This window comes from Caretta caretta, chromosome 2 (genome assembly GCF_965140235.1).
Source record: "Caretta caretta isolate rCarCar2 chromosome 2, rCarCar1.hap1, whole genome shotgun sequence".
Taxonomy (NCBI): domain Eukaryota; kingdom Metazoa; phylum Chordata; order Testudines; family Cheloniidae; genus Caretta; species Caretta caretta.
This window is the reverse complement of record NC_134207.1, coordinates 189,184,412-189,208,433: the sequence shown is the minus strand read 5'-3', so window position 1 is coordinate 189,208,433 and position 24,022 is coordinate 189,184,412. Positions and strand designations below refer to the sequence as shown.

Below are 24,022 nucleotides of genomic sequence, written 5' to 3'. Positions count from 1 at the left end.
AAATGGGATTCTCCTTTCAGTAAATCAGTCCTCTGATCCTGTTATCTAACTGGTTTCAGAGTAGCAGCCGTGTTAGTCTGTAACCGCAAAAAGAAAAGGAGGACTTGTGGCACCTTAGAGACTAACAAATTTATTTGAGCATAAGCTTTCGTGATGCTGTAGCTCACGAAAGCTTATGCTCAAATAAATTTGTTAGTCTCTACGGTGCCACAAGTCCTCCTTTTCTTTTTGTTATCTAACTGTGCATAGGCCAGGAACCTTTTAAAAAGACATACATTAATATTCACAATGTTTTCTGTCCAGTATGTCTCAGTTTCAGCATCAGAGTGCTAGTGGGCATGACGACTGCACATGCCTGGCTACAATGCCACTCACTGAAATTTGGCTCAGCCACCCCACCATTATGATGGAGGAGTGGCCAGGCCAAATTTGAACAAGTGGCATTGCAACTCCAGTGACAAAGTGCTCCATACCCTCTAGAAAGTTTGACATGTCCCTAAGGTTGAGAACTGCAGTTTATCTACCAAGCTTCATAGACTTTATGAAGAGAAAAAATAAATTCTCTTCATCTTCACACAAACCACAGCACACGATTCAAGCATTGAGACGTCCCAACTGGCTGACCTCGAAACATGAGTGCTATGAGAACTTTAGCCTCCACTCCTTGTATTTCATTTATCATGAAGTTATCTATATAGTACATGACACATGAGATCTGAAAACAATATTTAAGAGCCTTACTGATGGCTGAGCAACAAAATGATTATGATATTGCATGAGGTCATCAACAGAACAGTCCACCAGCTATAGGATGTTACACCTAAGAAACACCTCAAGTGGATGTGGTCCCTACATTTCCGTGCATGTACTAGAGAAATAGGTCCAGCAGGAGCTAAGGTGAGTCTTCCCTTCAACCTGGAGAAGCAAATGGCCAGACCCGGGGACAAAGGTATAACTCTCCCTCATTGTCAATTTCATTCTAAACCCAATATCCAGCATGTACTCTGAAAGCATCACTGCATACAGATTCAGTTGTCGTACGGGCTCTCTCTCGTTACTATTTTATACCACAAAAAATGACAGATTATTATAGTCACAAAACCAACAAGTCAATATTTTACAAAAGTTATAAGCAAGAAAAACATCACTTTTTTTAAAATGCAGCTATCCTGCTGATGCAGTAGCATTCCAGTGTGTAACAGAGATCTAGGACTCCCACTCCCTACATTGCTTTTGGGGAAAACAGAACAAATTCCATCATCATCTAACAGTGCACCCAAATCGTCCATTCCAAGGAGTGGCACTGTGCATAGTTTAAAGAGGTATAAATGTTCCTCTCCCCGTTCAGGAGAAGAGAGAAACAGAATAAGGGGATAGAAAAAAAAGGGTGGTGGTGGTGCAAGGAAATGGTATGGAAGATGATTATCACATATGTCTGCACGGCTAAATCAGCTCTAGTAAACTAGATTTTAAAATCTACAAGAAGCCAAGAAAGAATCTCAGATAGTAACCATTATAAGGATGGCACAATCAGCACTGAGAAAAAAATCTTAATTTGAAAAAATAAAAACCAAAAGCACCATATAAGCAACTTCTACAATAACAGAGACCCAGTTGTAAAATTATGCACAATTACCACCATCTAGTGGCAGCCTGAAAAAGTGTCATACATTACAACTACACATAAAAGATTACTGGTATCACCACATTTGGATATACCATACTCTACAGGGAAAAAAAGGCTTATGCCAAAAACTTCAAATTTTATTTTAAAAATCTTTCTGACACCTAGACATGCATGTCCTCTGATGACTTGGGCATTCTGAAACTCAACATTCAGGTCTCCAGAGCCAGGCTCTTACCCTTATGTTATTACCTTGAGGGAAAACCACCTTACATACAGGAGGTCAGCGAGGACTGCCAGTTCAGGGAGAGGTTCTCCAATCATCCCAGCCCTCACATCTGCCTCTATCTCTTTGGCAATTATAAAATAGAATCTAAAACTAAACTAATTTAAGAAACATTTGATGATTTGTAATATTAGCTGTTGATGAAAACAATGCTACAATGAATTTCTGTGGCCCCTTAGGGTACTTGTTACTGGGCATCTCTCCAAACTAACTGATGAACAGCACCGGACATTTGTTAACACACACACAAAACTCTCACAGGCAGTTGGTTTCATTCAACATTACTGAGTGACAGAAGGCGGGAGTAGGAGGTAGCAGCTCTCAGCCTTGGGCTTCTTCCATTTAGTATTGGTCAGGACCAGCCTTGAAGCCAAACAAAACAATTTTGGGCTCTTCAAATTTTGCAACTCAGAGGCCAGACCTCTCCCTCTCTCTGGCAGCTGGACCAGATGGGGAAGAAAAAGCTCCCTGCCAGACACTCCTCTACCAACAACTGCAGAAGAAAAATGAACTTATATGTTGATGTTCTCCTCCAAACACAGGACTCTGATCCTAACTTAGATCTTGCAATTTGGAGAGCCAAAGGCTCTGTGACATGTGAGATATGTGAACATTATGTGAATGTAGTATTCCTGCAGTGTCAAAGCTTTGGCTGTGGTGCAATGAATTAAGTTTTTCTTTTTTAAAACAGAAAAATATGGAATAGCATGAGACTCATGTGATGGACAGAAGGAGTAATGGACCAAGTCCTGGTGAGGGTCACTGGAGCCAAGAATTGAGCAAAATTCAAAAAGGGATTGGCCATTTATAAGGATAGCAATATCCAGAGTTTTAATAGTAAATACTTAAAAACATAATTTGGAAGTGATAAAACCTAATTCTTCAGGGCCAATATTTCATTATTAAAGGTAAGAAAGACTTCCCTAGGTCAGAGGTGGGCAGAAATTACCCATATCTGCCTACTGAAAAGTTTTGTGCTCCCTCCTCTGAAACAGTTGGGTGCTGGCCACTACCAGAGAAAAAGAAATGGGACTAGATGGACCCCAGGTCTTATCTAGTCTCTTAGTTTCTATATTCTTATGAAGGGAGTGGAATGGAGTAGAATGGAGATTGAAAATAATTGGAATTCCACACCCCAAGCAATTCTTGCACTTTCTCTATGTACTAAAATCTAAACTATAGAAGACCGTCAAGGAGCCCTATACTTGGGGAGAAGAAGTGGTGCTTCCAGTTTGGAGTGAAGAAGTTTACCAAATGTTTACAAATCAAAGCAACCCACTAACAGTTCTTTTATTTATATTACAAACAGATTACCGAGCAGCTAACTCAAGCAGCGTCAGCACTTCTATTATAAAACCTCTAGAGCAGGGGTTCTCAGGACAAATTATTTGATGGCCTCAGAGTGCGCCCACCAACTCTTGCTTGCGGCCACTCTCACATTTTTTCCTAAAATACTTAATTAGCTTTAGGAAAAATAAATATGCACATCTGAAGCGCTGGAATTTATTTATTACTAGCTACTAAATGTGCTATGAAAAGTGATATTACCATACATACAAGTATCACTTTTCACAGCAGAATTACTCAGCCCCGCAAGTCTGGGAACAAAGTAAGCCCTGGATGGAAGATCAGGGGAAGCAGCAGAGGCTAAGGGCATGTGGCGGGGGGGGACGACCTGAAGCCCCGCAGGGGACAGAACCCAAAGCCGCATGGCTGGAGACTGCCTCCCCGCCACCCCCGGGCTAAAGCCCAAAGCCTGAGCCCCACCACCTCTGAAAAGGTGTGGAACTCACCGGCTGCCTGCTCCTTCAGCATTGTGCCCCAGGTGTCTCCAGAAGGGGTTCAGGCCCAACCCCTGCTGGAAGCCCCAGTAACCAACACCAAGGCAGTGCATCCAGGAGCACCAGGAAGGGGAAGGGGCTGCTGCTTCTTCTTCCCCCCCCACCCAATAACAGCCCAGGAAGCTGCGGCCGCAAGAAAAGCCCCTGGTGGCTGCATTTGAGAAACGCTGCAGTCTAAAGTGACTGTTCCGTAACTGAAGTAGAGCTTTGGAAAGTCTACGTAACATGCCCCATGCTCCCACCTGAATGGCAGCATGTGTAACCCTTAATTATGCTAGGTGGTGACTGTGACAACTCTTAAAGCAACCTGCAAGCTGGGGCTCTTGGACTCCCTCTAGCTCCTTCCATAATCCTGCTCACTAGAAAGCTGTCCACAGTAATGCCTCATTCAGGGTCAAGAAAGTCAGAAACATGCTTAAACATGAACCCTGGCTCATGTAAATAAAATGTAAATAAAATGTTATTTTCAAGGCAGGTAACTGTTGTATCTAGAATTCACAGGGTTATTGTGTTCAAATAAAAAAAGGACAACTTCTAATTACCATAATGTTTACAAATCAAAGCAACCCACTAACAGTTCTTTTGTTTATATTACAAACAGATTACCGAGCAGTTACTTCAAGCAGCGTCAATACATCTATTATCAAACCTCTAAAGCAGGGGTTCTCGAGACAAATTATTTGTACACTTGAAATCTAGGCAATCCAATCAAAGAAAAAATAGTTTCAGGTAGCATACCCAACCCTGAGCGTACCTATCATTTTTTTAAAAATGGATCTTCTCGCTCTCTCATTTTCTTTTTGTCAAAGTCCCAAAGAGAACAGGGGGAACTGACAAACTGTCTACAAAGTTCTGAAATGCACAAAGAGTAAACAAACTGGAAAAAAAAATTCTCTCTTCTAATCTTTCCAGTTATGATAATCTTGGGTATTTCAGCAAAAGTCTGCTTACCAAGTTGACACTGTCCCTTTATTTTCTGCTTGTCATTTCTAGAATCAAGCAAAACAGTGATTCTGCAGGAGTAGCAGAGCATTTCCCCAAATTTTACCATCAACTAAAGCAAAAAAATAGCTTATTTCTACTATGTAGACCACTACAGCAGGCCAATGGAATTAAGGAATATACTTTAGATCAGCAGCTTTTCAAAACTCATTATTCGCTCAAAGTACTGGGCTTACGGTACTCTTCCTTGTTGTACCTACCAATCAACAAAAAATTCAAGGTATCCTTCATTTGGATTCTCCAACTTCGGTGTTCCCATTTCAGCTTTGACTCCTACCAGGATGTCCGTATGTCCCTGTTAAAATACCAGCATCACTCAACCAGAAAAATATTCCATGCCATAGCTTGTACAATTTATCCACATGGGGTCAAACTTTTATTAATTTTTATCTTTATGTTATCTACACAAACTATTCTGCCAAATAGCATTTTGAGCATGACCCAGTATTTAATAAATCAAAGCTTTCAAAGAGACAGTGTTAAGCTTGAGAACGTTTCCTGAAATAAACCCTATGTATGCACAAAATTTCTCTATGCTAACAGGACATTCTAAATATCCATAACTTTATAAATTCAGTCCTGGAATAAAAACATATGCAGAACTATTCTAATATCCTGAGCGATAGCCACTGTCTATACATACAACAGCCATTAAAGCAGCAGTTTTACTTTATTATGATATGAACACTGAAGAATTATTTCTCTATTTATTAGTCATACTACTGACTTTACTTTCACAGGTTTACATGGTGGATTATTTCAGCTTCCCCTGGCCTCAATGTACTTTGTCAATAGATCTCGCTCACCGCAAGGGCTTGTCTACACTTACAGCACTGCCAGGGTTCAGCTACAGCACTTAGTGAAGACATTACCTATACCAATAGGAGAGTTTCTCCTGTCAGTGTAAGTACTCCACCTCTCTAAGAGGCAGTAGCTATGTCAACGGGAAAAGCCCTCCCATCGACATAGCGCGCTCTACACCGGGAGTTAGGTTGGTATGATGCGTTGCTTGGTGGTGTGGATTTTCTACATCCCTGAGCAATGAAGTTATACTGACATAAGGTTGTAGAGTAGACCAGGGCCAAGTAACCATTCTTTATGGATGGTGTCACAGTTTCAGGCTCAATCCACCTGTATTCCCCTGCCCTACACAGTCCCTTGAGGGCACTCACTTAAAAATTTTTGGCTCCCAGCCAACTTCTCTCATGGGCAGAAATCTATGTTGCACATTCTCCTGACTGGAGTTTTAAGGCTGCACAGTTCCGCAGATTACACTATACTATCCCCAGCAAGCCAGACGGCCTAACCAGGCCAGTGCCTGGCTTTCTTTCCAAAGGCTATGATCAGTATATTGCCTGCAGTTATAAGTTAGAAGGAGCTGTGTGCTAAGCAAGCATATTTATTCTTAAAACAAAAGCATTACAGAGAAAACACTTCAAAAGCCATAAGAGTTCCGATATGCATGCTAAAAGCTCACCAGAGATTACCCATTAGTCTTATGGGGCTCTAGTAGGGCAAGTCCTTCCAACCCTTCTGCAAGGCATACTGCCCCCACCTCCCCATCCTTCAGGTCAGAAGGTCCTGTCCATTTGCTGGATCAGAAAGGCAGCCTTGAGTCAGGCTCTTTATCCAAAAGTCCCTTCTTTGTTTGCTGGTCTCTGGAGAGTCCAGTTTGAACCAGTATATGTGAGTGTCCCCAAGGAGGTTGTACTTCTCTCCGGGCTTACAACCTGGCTGATTTGCCTTAATCACCCCTCTGTTTAGTTCCTGGAGGAGCAGTTGTAGCCCACCCCCATGGAGCAGAACACAATCATACATAAACCATTCATTTAAAACAATGGATCCCAAAGACACTGAACAGGGTTACAATATCTGTCACAGACAGTTAGGAGGTGGTGCAGGGGAATGAACTGGAGCTTCAGTTTGTGCTACATATCATCAAAGTCAAATTTCTGTTAATACTGTAGTGTATATTTCAGATAGTAATGATACATAAAGTGAATACTGTTATTGTGTGTATTTTTATGTTTGTATTAAAAAAGTATTAAAAAATACAAATACAAATAAATACAAATAAAAAGTATTAAAAAAATACAAACACTGTGATAAGGTCTGGACTTGACCTACAACCTCAGATTCATGATAATTTAGGAGCTTCAACTAGCAATACATAAAAACTCCTCGTATCTGTACTTACAAGCTTCACTCTTGCAGATCCACTTGTGTTTGATACAACATCTGTTTCCACTTCAATACATCTATAGTCTTCACAGCCACGGCCATCTACCCGAAGATCCTCCTAAGCATAGCCATTACCATAGTTTTGTTAAGCAATATCACTGATCCATATTAACAATAAGTCAAATGGAAATTTAAAATAACTTCCACATTTTTATCTGGGATTAACAAAGCTAAATGGAGAAAAACAGATGGTCTTGTAGTTAAAGTGCTGGAGTACGACTTGAAAGATCTAATTTAATTCCCAGTTCAGTTACTGACTTCCTGCATGAACTGTAAAATGGAGATAGAAAGTAAAAATTTTATTAAGATAACGTTGAAGTAAAAAGAAAACAGTACAGAATTTAAGCATAGAAGTTTCTGGTTATCAGGGATTAAGGTACAGATTATCAAGGGGTGCAAAATTCAGTTTAGGAACGGGTGGCGTAAGGAATACATTAGAAACTAAGTTTAGAAAATGAGTATTTCAGTCTTGATCCTGCAACAAGCTCCACGTGGGCAGATGCCTTTCAGCTTCAGTGCAGCTCCCTATGCATAGACGGAAACCTGTGTCCACAGCTCATTGCAGGATCAGGGCCTTAAATGCTAACCTCTTTAAGGCAATAGCTTTGCATTTTTGTAGCAACTAGCATAATGAGGCTCTGATCATAGTTGGGGCCTCCAGAGAATACATACATAAATTGATTATGAAGAAAGAACTGGGTAGTTTGAATTGCCAGCCAAAGTTACTGGTGCCTTTAAGCAAAATAATAAACTGTTCATACACCTTGCCTTCACTTAAGAGGCTTGTTGGTAATAGCTATACCAGTAAACCCTCCTAGTGTAAACATACTTTACACCAGCAAAAAAGTTATTTTGCAAATATACCTTCTTCCCTGAAATACAGGCACAAGGCCTTTTTTGATGATATGAACGGTCTCTACCTTGGCTTTTACCAGCATAAATATGCTGACCAAAAAAAAAGCACCCCACCCAACTACGTGGGCAAAACTTTTAAGTGCAGACCAGACCTAAGACAGCAACTCCAGTTAAAAAAAAAATCCTGTTGCAGAAAGGACAAATCTAGGAACTTTCATGGCTTTGTACTATCTGAGATGTGTACTGCAGACAGGAGATCAAACCTTACTATTTGTTGCATCGCTATACATCCCAAACAACTCCACCGCAGCGTCAATGGAGCTGCACTGGCAGAAAACCCAGGATCAGAATCTTCCCTCTCACGGGAGCCGCTACAGCCTGTTTATTTAAGGATGCTGTGCCGAGGCCGGTCAGAGGACAGGGATCTCGCTATGAGCGGCAGCAAAGCCAGAAGGACACAATAACTGGCTCTCGCGCCCCACTGGCCCGATCACAGCTGCGATCCACACACGGCGCAGGTCGCAAATCTCGCCTTGGCCAAACGCGCACAGGCGAGCGGCTCTGCAGGCACCCGGCCACAAGCAGCGCGGGCGGGCGAGGGGGGGAGGGGAAGGACGGCAGAGGCTAATCACTACCACCCCCGTCCGCCCCACGCCCTCGGGCCCCGCCCCCACGGCCCCGCCCGCTACCTGGATACCGTGCACGACGTAGACCTTCTCCGCCTCGCTCAGCACCACGGACGCCATGCCGCGCGCCGGGCTCCAGGCACGACGCCGGCCGCCGCCCGGTGATGCCGTCACCCAAACGCGACGAAGCTAACTCCCGCGACGTTTCCTTTCCTTCCTCCACCCGCGCGTAATTACGTCATCCGCGCTGTGATGCCTGCCTGAGGCCGGGCGCGCGAGCACCGCCTCCTCTCCCCCCCGCCCTCTCTGGGTGATTCTGAGTCACGGCCCGGTTGGTGCGCGCGTTACGGAGAGAGAGAGGGGGCTGGGCGGGCCCTAGCGTGTGACGCCCAGCGGCGGTCGGGGAGGGCGGGGCTTGAGCGGGGGGAGGGGAAGAAATGGTCCCACGTGGGACAAGTAGAGGCGCAGAGGGGAGTCCCGGGGTCCCTGTGTGAACGCGCTCCGTGCGTGCACGTGCGTTCTTGCCTGTGAGCCTACAGGAGTGGCGCGGTGTGCGTGTCTTGCATGGTGCCCGGATGTGCATCCTGTGGGTAAGGTGTCACCTCAGAGGCACGGCCCTGTGGAGGACCAAATCCCTTCTGTGTTATAAATACATTAAAAACAGATGAAAACTCTCAAGAAAGGACTGAAATGTTAACTGACAAAGCACAGAGTGGGGGACTGAGTTCTGTGGTCTGTCTGTCCTTCTTTTGTCCCCTGGTTACACAGTGTCACACAGCAAATTGCAAATCTTCAACCACATGAAAAACTATGTTAAATTGCACAGTCAGGCTGTCAAAAATTAGGAGATGTCAGAGCTAAGGTTACCTGTGCAACTAGGGTTGCCAGCCCACCAGGATTGCCCCAGAGTCTTCAGGAATTAAAGATTAATATTTCATTAAAGATGATGTCATGTGATGAAACTTCCAGGAATACAACCAAAATTGGCAACCCTATGTGCAACGTGAATTTGCCCTCTCTTGTGTGCCTGTACTATGACTGTCTTTAATTACATGAGATACCATTTTTCCTAAAGGATGGAAAGTCCTTGAGTGTTTTAACATTTCGGTTTTTTGCTTATAATTCAGTGTGTGGACCCATGCCTTATTTAATGCATGCCAGTCAATTTTATGTCCCTGCTCCAAAACAAGAGGGTACCTGAGCTTCTCAAATAACAGGTTGCCAGAATTTTTTAAGATGGGCAAAGCAACATATATTTATTTAACGATGTTCTCTGCGGCATGTAAAATTCTGCCCCAAACAGTTAAAGTTTGACAAAGTTATAAGCGACTGAAAACAGGGTCAAATAATAGAAAGTGTCCGGCAACCTTAATAATGGGCCGTGCTACCTGCCCATATAATAAGGAGTGAGTCAATGGAAGTGACTATAATTCCAGCTATATTCTGGCACGTTTTATACTAGAGCACTTTGGACGCTCACAAGCCACTTGGCCTGGCTTAAGCTGTAAATACAAAAGTGCTGAGCAGCAGCAACTCCTGTTGCATACTCATATATATATGTAGTGACTAGTGTGTACCAGTATGTGAATACACAAGGTGGATGTAGGACACGTCTTTATATGCATGTTATGAAAAATGTGTGTATAACACATAGACAAGGTGAGGTAATATCTTTTATTGGACCAACTTCTGTTGGTGAAAGAGACAAGCTTTTGAGCTTACATATACATATGCTAGTCTTTTTGTTCTTCTTTTCTAGTATCAGGGAAAGACCCCAAATCAGGGATAGGCACCAAAGAAACACCATAGGCCCTGTCCCAAACATTTTGCAGTTTAAATAAACAAAACAGAAGAAGGGGGAAGAGGTTGTAACATATAAACTGAACAATCCAGATATTGGGTGGGAAATGTCTATATATGTAATGTGTGCACATATAGATGCGTATGCATCCTGCACCAGTGCGGTCAATGGGAGCAGCAGCAACCCCAGTGTGTGTGTGTGTGGGTACAGCAGGTGCTTAACGAGTGCACAGAAACTGTTGTACGAGGCCAATGCATTGCAGTATATTGCGCGCCTGGGCTTCCCTCAATAGCCGGACCGGAGTACGTGCTTTGCTCAGTCTCTGTGGGAGGGACCAGGTCCCGAGGAGGAGATGACGCTGTGTCGAGGAAGTGAAAGTTCTCCGTGCTGCTCACTTCCTGGTCTCGCCCCCTCCCAGTAGCAATAGGGGGCAGCACGGGTAGCCACTGGCGCCTGCTGCCGCAGCGGCCCCGGGGCGTCGCGCGCTTGGCGTCCCTGGCTCGCGAGGCGAATGGAACGTTGCGTTGGGCGACGGAACGTTGACCCGGGTGGCTGCGAGGTTCGGAGCTCGCGCTCGCTGAGCTGGACCAGCAGCAGCTGCGGGGACCGGCGGCGGCGGCTCTTGATGCGGGTAGGTTGAGCCCCGCGGGAGCGCGGCTCGAGGGGTTCTAGCTCGCCCTGGGAAGGCGGCCAGCGGGCGGACCGGCGGCGGCTGCGCACACCTAGCCAGGGCCGGCAGCAGCCGCGCCCCCTCTGCAGGGAGATGCAGGCTGGCGACAGGCGGGTCAGGAAGCTCGAGGTGGAGCTTGGTCTTGTCTCGTGCCTGGGTGAGCAGGGGGCTCCTGCAAGATGAAGCCGGTGTCCCCAAGGGCAGGTGTGGCTCGGGCCGTGCAATGCCTGAGCTCCAGTGGGATCCCTCTCCGTTTGGCTGGGGAGATGTAGCTGGAAAGGGGTGGGGGCTGAAGAAGTGAGTCAATGCACAGGCTGCTGGGGGGAGAGAAATCTCGGGGAGTATGTGGCTAAGGAGAATACAAAACAAACAAGTGCTCCATGCACATCGAGGGTCCCTTTCCACCCGTAACGATAGTCTTTTTGGCGTATGTTCAGAGCATATAAAGAACTCCCACAGGCGGCCAGGACCCCATTTCCACACTCTTTGGGGTCCTCAAACGTCTACTGCAGTCCCTGGAAATTTGAGGGAGTTGGGGTGTGTTCAAACAGCACAGGATCAGGCCCCAACATGTCATTTACTAGAGCTGTTTCTGCCAAGGGAACATACATTTGGTCTCTGCACCAGTCTGATATTTTCACGTTGGCACTATTTAAAAGGTAAATCCCATGCAGCAGCCCTGGAAAATGTCTCGTTTTAAATAGGTTTCAGAGTAGCAGCTGTGTTAGTCTGTATCCACAAAAAAAACAGGAGTACTTGTGGCACCTTAGAGACAAACCAATTTATTTGAGCATAAGCTTTCGTGAGCTACAGCTCACTTCATCGGATGCATTCAGCTGTAGCTCACGAAAGCTTATGCTCAGATAAATTGGTTAGTCTCTAAGGTGCCACAAGTACTCCTTTTCTTCGTGGGGAAATAGTTTTACTTTGTGTAATGACACATCCACTTCCAGTCTTTATCCAAGCCTAATTTAATGGTGTCCAGTTTGCAAATTAATTCCAATTCAGCTGTCTCTCGTTGGAGTCTGTTTTTGAAGGTTTGTTGTTGTAAAATTGCGACTTTTAGGTCTGTAATCGAGTGACTAGAGAGATTGAAGTGTTCTCCGACTGGTTTTTGAATGTTATAATTCTTGAGGTCTGATTTGTGTCCATTTATTCTTTTACGTAGAGACTGTCTGGTTTGGCCAATGTACATGGCAGAGGGGCATTGCTGGCACATGATGGCATATATCACATTGGTAGATGTGCAGGTGAACGAGCCTCTGATAATATGGCTGTTGTGATTAGGCCCTATGATGGTGTCCCCTGAATAGATATGTGGACACAGTTGGCAACAGGCTTTGTTGCAAGGATAGGTTTCTTTGGTGTGTGTTTACCAGCAACCACAAAACAAAAACACTAACCCAGGAACCTATCCTATTCTTTTTAAATAGACTTTTACCTATTTTAAAAAAGTTTACTTTACTTCATTTAGGCCTTCAGCATCCCAGCACTGTTTGTGTTACTGAACAATGCTGTTCAAAACAGTATATAAACACATCCTTTAATGAGGTGCCATGGGATTTAAATTCTGCAACCTCAACAGTTGGACAGTGCCTTGGAAACCTAGAATTGAATTAAAATAAAGAAGTTTGAATGCCGGTGAGATCTTTAACAAGTATGTGAACAGTTAAACACTTGCACTCATCTGAAAAGTGCTTTGTACATCATTTGATGTTTAATTGGGGCTTATAACGGCATACTACTGTATAAAAGTTATGACCTCCACTTTTTTGTATAAGCCATCCTAAAACTACGATGCTACAAGACAGTGGCTCTCAACCTTTCCAGACTACTGTATCCTTTTCAGGAGTCTGTTTTGTCTTGCGTACCCCAAGTGTCACCTCACTTAAAAACTTGCTTACAAAATCAGACATAAAAATACAAAAGTGTCATAGCACGCGATTACTGAAAAATTGCTTCTTTCTCATGCTCACAATATAATTATAAAATAAATCAATTGGAATATAAATATTGTACTTACATTTCAGTGTAACTTATATAGAGCAGTACCAACAAACCATTGTATGAAATTTTAGTTTGTACTCACATCACTAATGTAAAACTAGGCAAATATTTAGGTGAGTTGATGTACCCCTTGGAAGACCTCTGCGTACCCCCAGGGGGGTACATGTACCCCTGGTTGAGAACCACTGCATGTTAGTGAAAAGTAATTCCTATTGATTTATTTTTAATACTTTTGAATATTTCTAGAGCTCTTTCAACATTATCATAAAATAATTTTTCCATAAATATATAAATTTGGTATTGTTCACTAGAACTCTTCAGCATTTGAGAAAACCTAGGAAAATAAATCACAAATACTCATCTTTCACCTGCAATCCTTTTTTGAATCTGTTCCCAGAGTGCAGATCAGAATTCTGTTAGATTTTTCTTGGCTCCCAATCCAAATAAGGGCAAGTATATTTTCAGACACACAAATGAGACTACTGTGCTGGACATGCAAGGTGATGAAGATACAAATAAGCCAGAGGGAGAGAGGCTTTCACTCAAATTATGACAGCATATTGTTCCATTATGACGGTAACATAGAAAGTGTGTTGATATTTTACAGCAAATGACTGCCATCTACAACAAGACAGTAGGATCTTGAGGCCAGTTTCAGTGAAAGTTATGTTTTTCAGTATTTGATGAAAGCAACAAAAAGGCTTTTTTAAAATAAGGTAATGACTGTCAATGTTGAAACTTTTATGTAAAAGTGAAGCTACATGTTTGTTTCTGTCATTGCCTTTAAAAGTGCTTTAAAGAGCCCGTCCTACAAACACTAGTGCTGTTTGACTGTAGAATTTACTACCATGAGTAGTTCTTATTTCATCTGTGGGACTATCATAATAAGAAGTATTGCATTTGGACAAAATGTTCACGGAAATTTAGAGACAAGGACCCCAGAAGTTTGATGCAATTGCAGATCTTTTTTGTCATAAAATAAACTTTATTTTTCCAAATAAATGGAAGGTTTTCAGCATATTAATTCTTACTAGAAATATTTTGCATCATTTTTAATAATAAAGGTTCTATTTCAATTCTTAGTTTTTATTTAAATGTTGCAGTTATAGATAAACTACACATACCTATTTAAAAACTTGTTCAATAAGATAAGCCCTTCACAAAGAAGTTTTCATGACAATATTTGTTTTATTAATCCAGCTGTAGGAATAGGGTTTAAGAGGAATGCTTTTCACCAGGCATAATAGTGCCGTGAAGACAGAATTATTATGCTGCTCTCTTGGGTAGAAAGTTGTCAATTTCTCGCCTTTCCTATGGACCGTTCTCTTTACTCTGATGAGGTTAAGAGAAGAAACTGTGACTACAAATCTTAATAGGTTTCTGTACGAGAGATGTGGGAACTTGTCTTGTGATGACATTCTTGTTCGCTTGTTTGCATTTTTAATGACTAGTTTTTCTTATCTTAGGACAGGTCTACACTTAAAAAGTTGCATTGGTGTGCCGCTGTTGTGCTTAAGTGAAGACACTGCTATGTCAATTAGCACAGTTAATCTACCTCTCCGAGAGGCAACAGCTATGTTGATGGGAGAGGCTCTCCCATTGACATAGTGCTGTCTACATGGGAGGCGAAGGTCGGTATAACTGCATGCTCATGGGTTATATGACATAGTTATACTGACATAGGTCTGTAGTGTACACTTGGCCTTAGTGTAACAAGCATCTTAGTATAATATCTCGGAATGCTACTTTCCTGCCCTTAGTTGTGAAAGAGGTATAGTAATACATCTCACTTGATCGTTCTGTTGAAATGAGGACAATATGAAAAATTTGCTCTATGAGCTGACCAGGTAAAGTAGTCCAGATGTGACTAACAGTAGCTAGTGAATCCTCTTTGTTCTATGCTCTAGATCAGCATAATCTCAATGTTAAGGTCATTTCAGAGAAGATTAGAAATTAAAACTATCCTAATTGTAGCTGAATATACTCCAGGGTGCATGAACTCAAGGAATAAAAGGTTGCTTGCAATCTCATTAATATTGCAGTGCAGTAAGTTTTATCAGCAACTCCCCTTATATATCCTGCACTAGGTCAGTGGTTCTCAACTAGGGGTACGCAGAGGTCTTGCAGGGGGTACTCAGCTCATCTAGGTATTTGCCTAGTTTTACAACAGGCTACGTAAAAATCACTAGTGAAGTCAGTACAAACAAATTTCATACAGACAAATTATACTATACACTGAAATGTAAGTACAGTATTTATATTCCAGTTGATTTATTTTATAATTATATGGTAAAAATGAGAATAAGCAATTTTTCAGTACTAGTGTGCTGTGTCACTTTCGTATTTTTGTCTAATTTTGTAAGCAAGTAGTTTTTAAGTGAGGTGAAACTTGGGGGTATGCAAGACAAATCAGACTCCTGAAAAGGGTGCAGTTGTCTGGAAAGGTTGAGAACCACTGAGGTAGATGACTAGTCAGAATACTTGCTACCACAGGCTTTGGGATAGCCGAAGCCTCTAGAAAATCCTTAGCATATAGCAGTATTGAGGAGTAGACTTAGAGACAAAAAAGATTGTGTTAATGCTCCATTCAGATGAATGGAGGAGTGTTGAATGGGGTGCTGTGGGCACTTGTCAGTATTTTCCTCAGTGACTTGGATGATGAGGTTTAAATGCAGTATAGTCTTCAGAAATAAAACTGGCTGAAATCAGTACACTGAGATTCTATAAAGGTAAGATAAAGAAGTGCACATAAAGAAGGGATATTCAAATGCGCAAATATAGAATGAAGAAAGAATGGGAAGGTAGTAGTACAGTGCCAGAGAGAGGAAGATCAAGGTGTTATAATGGGTGATAAATCGAGAGAGCTATCAATGTGACGCTTGTTGCCAAAGGAAAAAAAAAAATCCCAACCCAGCTGTGATATTCATGTTGTTAAAGCACAATATAACATGCAGCGTAACTATTCTGGTTTACTCCATATTGGTTAAACCTCACTTGGAGTACTGTGTTCACATTTGGGCACTATACTTTAAAGGGTGATGTTCAGAGGATAGCAACTAAAATTATTAATATGTAATATGTAAAGGAACATTAAAATGAGCACAGGGATTAATTATTCTTGGCAGTTAGTCTCAGCAAACAGAACAAGAAATACCAGGCTTAAACTGCAGTAAAGAAATTCTAGATTAGAGATGATATTTTAAAATTAATTTTGGGGTTAATCTGTAGAATTTTCCTTACAACTTCAAGAATATTATTCAAGAATATCAGATTTTTCTATACTTTCTAATAGGAAAGTAGATTCTCACAGTCCAACTTGATATAATGAAACAGGCCCCCTTGCTACGAAATAATAATTTTCACAGCAGCTTCATTCTTTGAATAGAAATGAAATAGTGAGAGGGTATATCTAAAAACTGTTTAGAGATATATATTTTTAAAATGTGCATGATGTGTCATGGTGTATCTATTTTAGGTACTGTACTTATATGGCTCCCATCACTTTAGTATGTGAGTGTCTTTAATATGTTTATCCTCACAACATCCCTGTGAGGTAAATTTTCTTCCCATTTTACAGATGGGGAATTGAGGCCTGGAGACACTAGTGACTTTTCCAACATCACACAGGAAGTTTGTGGCAGACTAGGGAATTGAGCTCAGGTCTTCCAAGTCCCAGGTTAGAGGCCTAACCGCTGTATAATTTTCTCTCTGGTCCAGAGAGAAAATTAACTTTTAACTCCAAGTGCCCTTTCTGCCTTAACACCTTATCTTGGACACTATTGAAAATTATAGTTGTAAGTTCCAGCTTCTTATTTACGATCAACACTAAAAATTTACTACTGTGGTTCTCTGGGTAACACGCTCCTTACAGCATTATGTTTCCCAAAATGGATACTGAAAATTGTATTCACCACATAAGCAGGCTTTTTCATGATGACTACCTTTTGGCAGCAGCGGCGGAGTGGAGGAATATTGTGAATTACACTGGTCTGGGGTCTGGAACTTGCTATTTTAAGTCCTGGGTCAGCATCAAAATAGCAAAGCTGGTCTAAAAGACCAGCTTTATTTCTCCTGTCCAACATCTTGTAAAGCTTTATAGCCAGCAGCAGAAAGCAAGATGTCTCCATTCACTGTTTTGGTCTTCAGCTCCTTTGTGTTTATATTTCCAGGATTTATACCTCTCTCTTTATGCAGCTTGAGTAGCTGATGTTTCTTTAGCCCTTTCTAAGCCCACAAGATGTTAAGAAACAAGAAAACTTCAGACCTCTTTGTTCCAGTGGCAGTCAAAATGTGGTGTGCGTAGGGTTTCTTTTTCTTAAATGCTACTGAATGTTCTGAAACTGTCGTAGATCTATTCAGGTGCTTAATCAAAAGCCTATTGACATCAATGAGCTTTGGATCAGGCCCTTAATCTTTTTTATGTCCCGTCGCCTGCTACTAGACATGGTTCACCCTGATCCAATGCATCCTTACATTTGACAGGTCGCCCAGCACAGACTTCGCCTTTCTTTGTTACCTTCTTCCTGAACAAAGCAAGGTGGAAATGCTCTTAACAGGTGGTGATGTGGTTAGTGCTTTAAACAATGCCAAATACCATAAATTGATTCTTTCTGTAAAATAACTTCTAATGCAAGGTAAACTCATACAGAAATTATATAGATTTCAAACAAAAACTGTTACCATCTGCTCTGAGAAATAGTGTACCACAAACAAAGCTCTTTGTTACTTAGGACAGAAAATATATTTATATCTCTATATTTGAGAAACCATGGGCCTCATTCTCCTTTCACTTACACTGATGTAATTCCATTGACTAGTGGAGTTACTGCTTATTTACACTGTGTAAATGAGAGGAGAACTGGGTTCTGTGTCTCTTAAGCAACCATATCTCCTCATTGCCTATTAGATACAGCCCCATCTGCTGCTGTCAGAAATGAGTCTCCAGACCTGATTTTCAACCTCACAAACAAGCCAGGCCTGCCTTTGAAGCTGGCTAATTTCTACCTCCCCCTACTCCTTGGGGAAAAGTTCTCTTTACATATACTTATCCTTGCTCAACTGCTTTCTTCAGAAATATACAACTCCAATTAAACCTCCACCCAAAACCAGACGCTTCAAATCAAGAAATAAAACTCTGGCCTCTGATGTATTGGCTAAGAAGAGTTGATTTTCATAAAGCTGTTAGCTATAGCCCCATGTACACTACACAAATAACCACATGAATACAGTTTTTCATTATAAGTGCATAAAGACCAACTGGATTGGGCCCCATTGTGCTAGGTACTGTACAGATACAGAGCACTGTAATAGGTAGCCCCTGCCCTGAAGAGCTTACAATCTAAATAGACAAGACAGGCACTGCGTGAAGAAAATGGGTAATAACATGAAAGCAGAGTGAACAATGTGATTTTAAATTTTTTTTTTGGTGGGTTTAGTTAGGAGGGGATAACATAAATGGAAAGGAAAAAGGGGAGAGGGGATATCAAGGGGTCAAAGGGGATGGGGGATAAGAGGGGCAGGTGGTGGAGTAAAGCTTAAGGTGAAGAGACTGTGAAGGAGAGGGCTAGACCAAACAGCCAATCAGCACAGGGCAGAGAAAGTCCAGTCAGAACTATACAAAGTTCTCTGAATGCCCAAACATTTGGCTGTTGCTCCAGCTGGGGTCCCTGGCTGCTTTTTCTCTGCAGGTTTTCCCCAAGACCCAGTATGGAGGGGAGGCACCACCCTGGGCAGTAGTGTGGTGGAATCTCACAGTTGTGCATCTGAGGAGGTGCTAGGGGGAGGAGCAGCCCTGGCTTGCGACCATTTTACCCCCTTCTCTCCCAGTGCTGCAGTCCCTGGTTTGGCTGCTTCTGCAGCTGCTCCTACCAGCTCCTACCTAACTACTGTGCTGTGTTTTGTTAAACAGTTGAAGCATTTCTCCCCAGCAGTGGATGCTTTGCAGTGGTGGGTTAAGGGATTCCTATGTATAATTTATAAGTCTTCTGATTAAAGTTTGAAAAGCACTTGGGCTCCTTCTGGACAAGAAGTTCTATATAAACTTTAGATTATCTCTAAAACACAGTTTTATGTTCATTGACTTTCTTTTTGGTTTTCAGCTCCCTTTCTGCAGCCTGGAATCTTCTACATGTTTCTCACACCGTTATGTAGAAGGAGCTTTCTGAGTTTCATTTGTAAAGCAGGAGACGACTATTTTTGATTCTTTTTCACATGCAAGTATGAACATTATAACCTATGATGATTACTCCAATCCACCGCTTCAGAGATATTGAGAGGAAACCTGAATACCTCCAGCCAGACAAGTGTGTTCCACCTCCTAGCCATAGTTCCTTGGGAGCAATGTGGTTTATTCGAGACGGCTGTGGTATTGCATGTGCTGTGGTGACCTGGATGCTTGTCGTCTATGCAGACTTTGTAGTCCTTCTTGTTATGTTAGTTCCATCAAGAGACTACATTTATAGTGTGATCAATGGGATATTGTTCAACATGTTGGCTCTCCTGGCTTTGGCTTCACATTTTCGAGCTATGCTATCAGATCCAGTAAGTATACTGTTATGTTTTTCTTGCCTGTCAGATGTGGGAGAACTTGGGCTCTTGGTGAATAGCAGATTTAAATAACTTGTCTGTCATCATGATCAGTAAGCTTGGTGTTGTGGTATACTAATATATCATTCTGTTGTGTCAGATTGACTCACCAAATGTAAGGGACCAAATCTCAGATTCTCTTGAGCCTGGTATGAACAGCTTCCTATTAGTGTGAAAGGGGGGGGAGAGAGAGAGAGAGAGAGAGAGACTACCACCCTTTTACTCACCAGTACTAGATATAATGTTTTTGGCTTGTCATGACCTGACAAGCCGGAAAGCTAGAAAAACTTGTTTCAATTGTCTGTCTCATCAAATGTCACTACAGCGGAATGGGATAGGAAAAAAATTACAATGACTTCTGTAGTGAAAAAGTTATGATTCTTTTTCACATTAATGATTTAGCTGAATTTCTTGGATTATACCTACTAATTTGTATGTCTGTTTTTAGCATTAAATCCCCCTAATAATATCAGCCCATATCTCCATGGCTTCAAAAATGTACCAGATTCCTTTTAACTGGAAGGCTAAACAATCTAAGGTTAGATGTGAAACACAAGATGGATAGTGCAGTATCCAGGGACTTTGCCTTGGTCAAAAACACAGTCCTACCCTCCTTTCTCCTCTCATCTCTGAACTATTGGTAGGGGATTTTTATCAGAGTGCTATCCCTAAATCTTCTTTGATGGCCCTGTCTTTCATATTTGGCTAGTAGATTAAATTTAAAGTTCTTGTTCTTCTAGCTGACAAAAAGGAGTAAGTTTTGTCTCTTCTGCCTTAAGAGTCTAGTGGCTGATGTTGGGAATCTCTGACACTCTGATCCCTCCCCCAAGCTCCACTTTGCGGGTGAAACCCCCCATCATGAAAACTCTAATGCCTGTATTTATTGCTTAGCTTGCATCTTATTCAGGAACAGCAGCAGGGAACTTACCTAGTTCTGGGCAGTTTCACTGCAGCTTACTGTAAACTTGGTCAACTATGAGCGGTAGTGGAGGTACTGAAGCTTTTGTCGTCAGACTCAGGAATACAGCACTGCAGCAATTTACATACAGTTCGTATTTTGAAGGATTTTTTTTTATTGTAAATTATTTGAATTACAGTAGTGTCCCTAAGGGGTCTGATTGTGCTAGGCATTGTATAGAGATAGAGTAAGAGACAGTTCTCGCCATAAAGAGTTTCCAATCTAAATAAAACAGGCAGACAAAGGGTAGGAGAAAGGGACATAATGCAGAAGTAGAGTGATAAATAAATGTGGAACTAACAGGACATTTACTTATTTATGGTGGCTGGCAGAGGGGCTAATGGGTGTTAAGGTTTTTTTTCAGTTATTTGGTTGGGTTTTGTTATGAGAGTATCAGCTAAACAGAAAGACAAAAGAAGGGGGGCATAGAAAGGAGATGATGGGGACAGAATAGGTGCAGTGAGGCAGAGGTGAGGAAACTGTGAAGCGGTGGGGCTAGAGCAAAGAGCCAGTCACTACAAGGAAGAGCGTGTCCAGTGTCAAAAATGTAGTTGAAAGCATTGTTGCTATAAAAACTCTTCCACCAAAAGTCAATTGTAATGTTATTTTCCTAACACAAGATTTATTTTAATATGTACCTCCACACTAGCAGCCATTCGTGTGGTATGTTTCAGGCTTTTTTAATTAACGTTTTTGCAGTGAAATTGTTAATATTAAGGTTGGATATCTTTAATTTCCTGTCTTTTGAGAGTTAAGGTTCCTTCAGTAACATTAACTCAGCAATATTAAAGATGCATATTTAAGGGGAGACTTCAAAAACTGCATTGTCACAGTGAGTGCAAGAATTTTAGCTAATCTTATTTCTTTTTCTGGGCCTTATTTTTAAAGTGGTATTTGTATACTTAACATCTCTCTAAAAGTTCTCATTTAAAAAACCCAAAACAAATTGGCCGTTTATGAACAGACGCAAAATATGTTTGTCTGCAACATGTTTACTTACATTAAACATTTCAGTTGTGTAACTTTTATGAGAACACATGCATATGTCCAGTTTGCTGTGACACAAGGTCAGATGACAAGTCCAAGTAAACAGATAAGGATTACACCCTGCTTATTATTTACGTACTATAGTATGGCCTTACAATAGTGTCCTTTCTGTATCTTTTCTCTTGTTCAATCAAATTGTGAAATATTATGGTTGATGTTAGGGAAACGTGCATCTCTCTTCCCTTCCAAGAGCTTGAACTGGGTCTCTTGATGTTATTGGTGAACACTGTGGGTACTGAAATCTTTGTTTTCATTTCCAGGGTGCTGTGCCCAAAGGTAATGCCACAAAAGAATTCATTGAGAGTTTACAACTGAAGCCAGGACAGGTGGTTTATAAGTGTCCAAAATGCTGTAGCATCAAACCAGACAGAGCACATCACTGCAGGTACAGTCACTTGTGTGTTGTGATTTAATGATGTGATGCTGTGGTTCAAGGTTAAAAGAAAGCACTTATGTGGTGGATCAGTGTACTGTTGTAGAATGGGATTTCCATGGGGGCTTAAAGGATTTATGCACCTAACTCCCATTGAACCCTAATGTGAGTTGGGTGCCTAACTCTGTTAAGTTCCTCTGAAAATCCCATAAGACCATAAAATGTAGCATGTTCCAGAATACTTTGATATTGTGCCTTTTGACATTATGTCGCATCCTGATTGTGAGGCACTTCGCTACCTGCCCTTGTCTATGCCTGGCCTGGGGTCAGCTCCTTGACCCTTCTGGCAACACAAGCACTCCCCTCCAGGCCTTGCGCTCTCTTTACAGGTTAGCAATAGGGATACACCAACCCCTGAGTCCTGCGAGAATCCCCTTTAGTGTCCAGCCCCTGCTTCATTGGACACTCCCAGAATTACCAGGCCTGCTGTTCCCAAATGAAAAGTACACCACAGCTTACTAATTCACCTTAGAACACAGCTCCACTTCACACACAACCAGGGTCAGCCTTATGGGTGGGCCACCCGGGTGACTGCCCAGAGTGCCGTGGTCAGGGGGGAAGTGGGGGTTGTGCCGTGAGGCAGTGCAGAGGTGCATGCTGCTGGCTGGCAGGGGAACACCGCAAACTCGCAGAGGCGACACGTGCGGGGTGCCCAGATTTCTCCCGGCGGCGGAACGTGGGGCAGGGGTGTGAGCAGTGATGCACAGATACTACTTGTCCCCTCCCCACAACGTTCCTCAGTGTCCCCTTAGGAGGCTATGATGTGAGGAGCAACGCCAGGGCTCCCTGCATCCAGGTCACTTTCCCCACCTGGACTGTGCTGTGAGGCGAGCATCAGAAGTTGATGCTCTCCTGCCCTCCCCTTACACAGCCCAAGTAAGTTCATGGAGGATAGGTCCATCAATGGCTATTAGCCAAGATGGTCATGGATGCAACCCTATACTCTGGGTGTCCCTAAAACTCTGGTGGCCAGAAGCTGGGACTGATGGTCAGAAGCTGGGATTGATGATAGGATGGGTCACTTGATAAATTGCCCTGTTCTGTTAACTTCTTCTGAAACAGATTTTAAGCTGTCGTGGGATAAGAGGAAACATCCTCTCATGGATTGGTAACTGGTTAAAAGATAAGAAACAAAGGGTAGGGATAAATGGTCAGCTCTCAGAATGGAGAGAGGTAAATAGTGGTGCCCCCTAGGGGTCTGTACTGAGACCAGTCCTCTTTAACATATTCATAAATGATCTGGATAAAGGAGTAAACAGTGAGGTGGCAAAATTTGCAGATTATACAAAACTACTCAAGGTAGTTAAGTCCCAGGCAGACTGCGAAGAGCTACAAAAGGATCTCTCAAAACTGGGTGGTTGGGCAACAAAATGGTAGATGAAATTCAATGTTAATAAATGCAAAGTAATACACACTGGAAAACAATCCCAGCTATACATATAAAATGATGGGGTTTAAATTAGCTATTCCCACTCAAGAAAGAGATCTTGGAGTCATTGTGGGTAGTTCTCTGAAATCATCCACTCAGTGTGCAGCAGCAGTCAAAAAAGCAAACAGAATGTTGGGAATCATTAAGGGAAAGATAATAAGACAAAAAATATCATATTGCCTCTATATGAATCCATGGTATGCCCACATCTTGAATACTGTGTGCAGATGCGGTCGCCCATCTTCAAAAAGGTAGATTAGAATTGGAAAAGGTTCAGGAAAGGGCAACAAAAATTATTTGGGGCATGGAACCAGGGCTTTGGAGCTGTGCTCCGGCTCCACTCCAGCTCCAGGCAAAAACCTGCTACTCCACTGCTCTGGAGCTGCTCCGTGCTACAGCTCCGGGCTCTGCTCCAAAGCCCTGCATGGAACAGCTTCTGTATGAGGAGAAATTAATAGGACTGGGACTTTTCAGCTTGGAAAAGAGATGGGGCAGGGGGGAAAGAGGGGATATGTTAGAGGTCCATAAAATCATGACTGGTGTGGAGAAAGTAAAAAAGGAAGTGTTATTTACTCCTTCTCATAACACAAGAACTAGGGGTTGCCAAATGAAATTAA

At 42.3% G+C, this 24,022-nt stretch overlaps 2 protein-coding genes across 4 annotated transcripts in view; one reads left to right on the top strand and one right to left on the bottom strand.

Annotated features, from left to right (window-relative positions):
- Positions 1-8,694, bottom strand: part of EXOSC7 (exosome component 7) — a 36,144-nt gene extending 27,450 nt beyond the window's left edge. Inside the window, exons 1-3 of one of the 2 annotated variants that reach the window (XM_048838859.2) lie at positions 8,539-8,694; positions 6,951-7,052; positions 4,954-5,048 (exon numbers count right to left, since the gene is read on the bottom strand). In XM_048838859.2, the coding sequence (XP_048694816.2) occupies positions 4,954-5,048; positions 6,951-7,052; positions 8,539-8,595 (254 nt within the window). In that variant the 5' untranslated portion in view covers positions 8,596-8,694. Of the gene's footprint in view, positions 1-4,953; positions 5,049-6,950; positions 7,053-8,117; positions 8,438-8,538 lie in introns of those variants that run through there. The other variant, XM_048838860.2, reaches the window with a different exon arrangement.
- Positions 8,695-10,660: 1,966 nt separating this feature from the next.
- The window catches only part of ZDHHC3 (zDHHC palmitoyltransferase 3), a 35,120-nt gene continuing 21,758 nt past the window's right edge, over positions 10,661-24,022 (top strand). The window contains exons 1-3 of one of the 2 annotated variants that reach the window (XM_048838856.2): positions 10,661-10,907; positions 19,052-19,493; positions 21,804-21,928. In XM_048838856.2, the coding sequence (XP_048694813.1) occupies positions 19,188-19,493; positions 21,804-21,928 (431 nt within the window). In that variant the 5' untranslated portion in view covers positions 10,661-10,907; positions 19,052-19,187. The remainder of the gene's footprint in view (positions 10,908-19,051; positions 19,494-21,803; positions 21,929-24,022) is intronic. The other variant, XM_048838857.1, reaches the window with a different exon arrangement.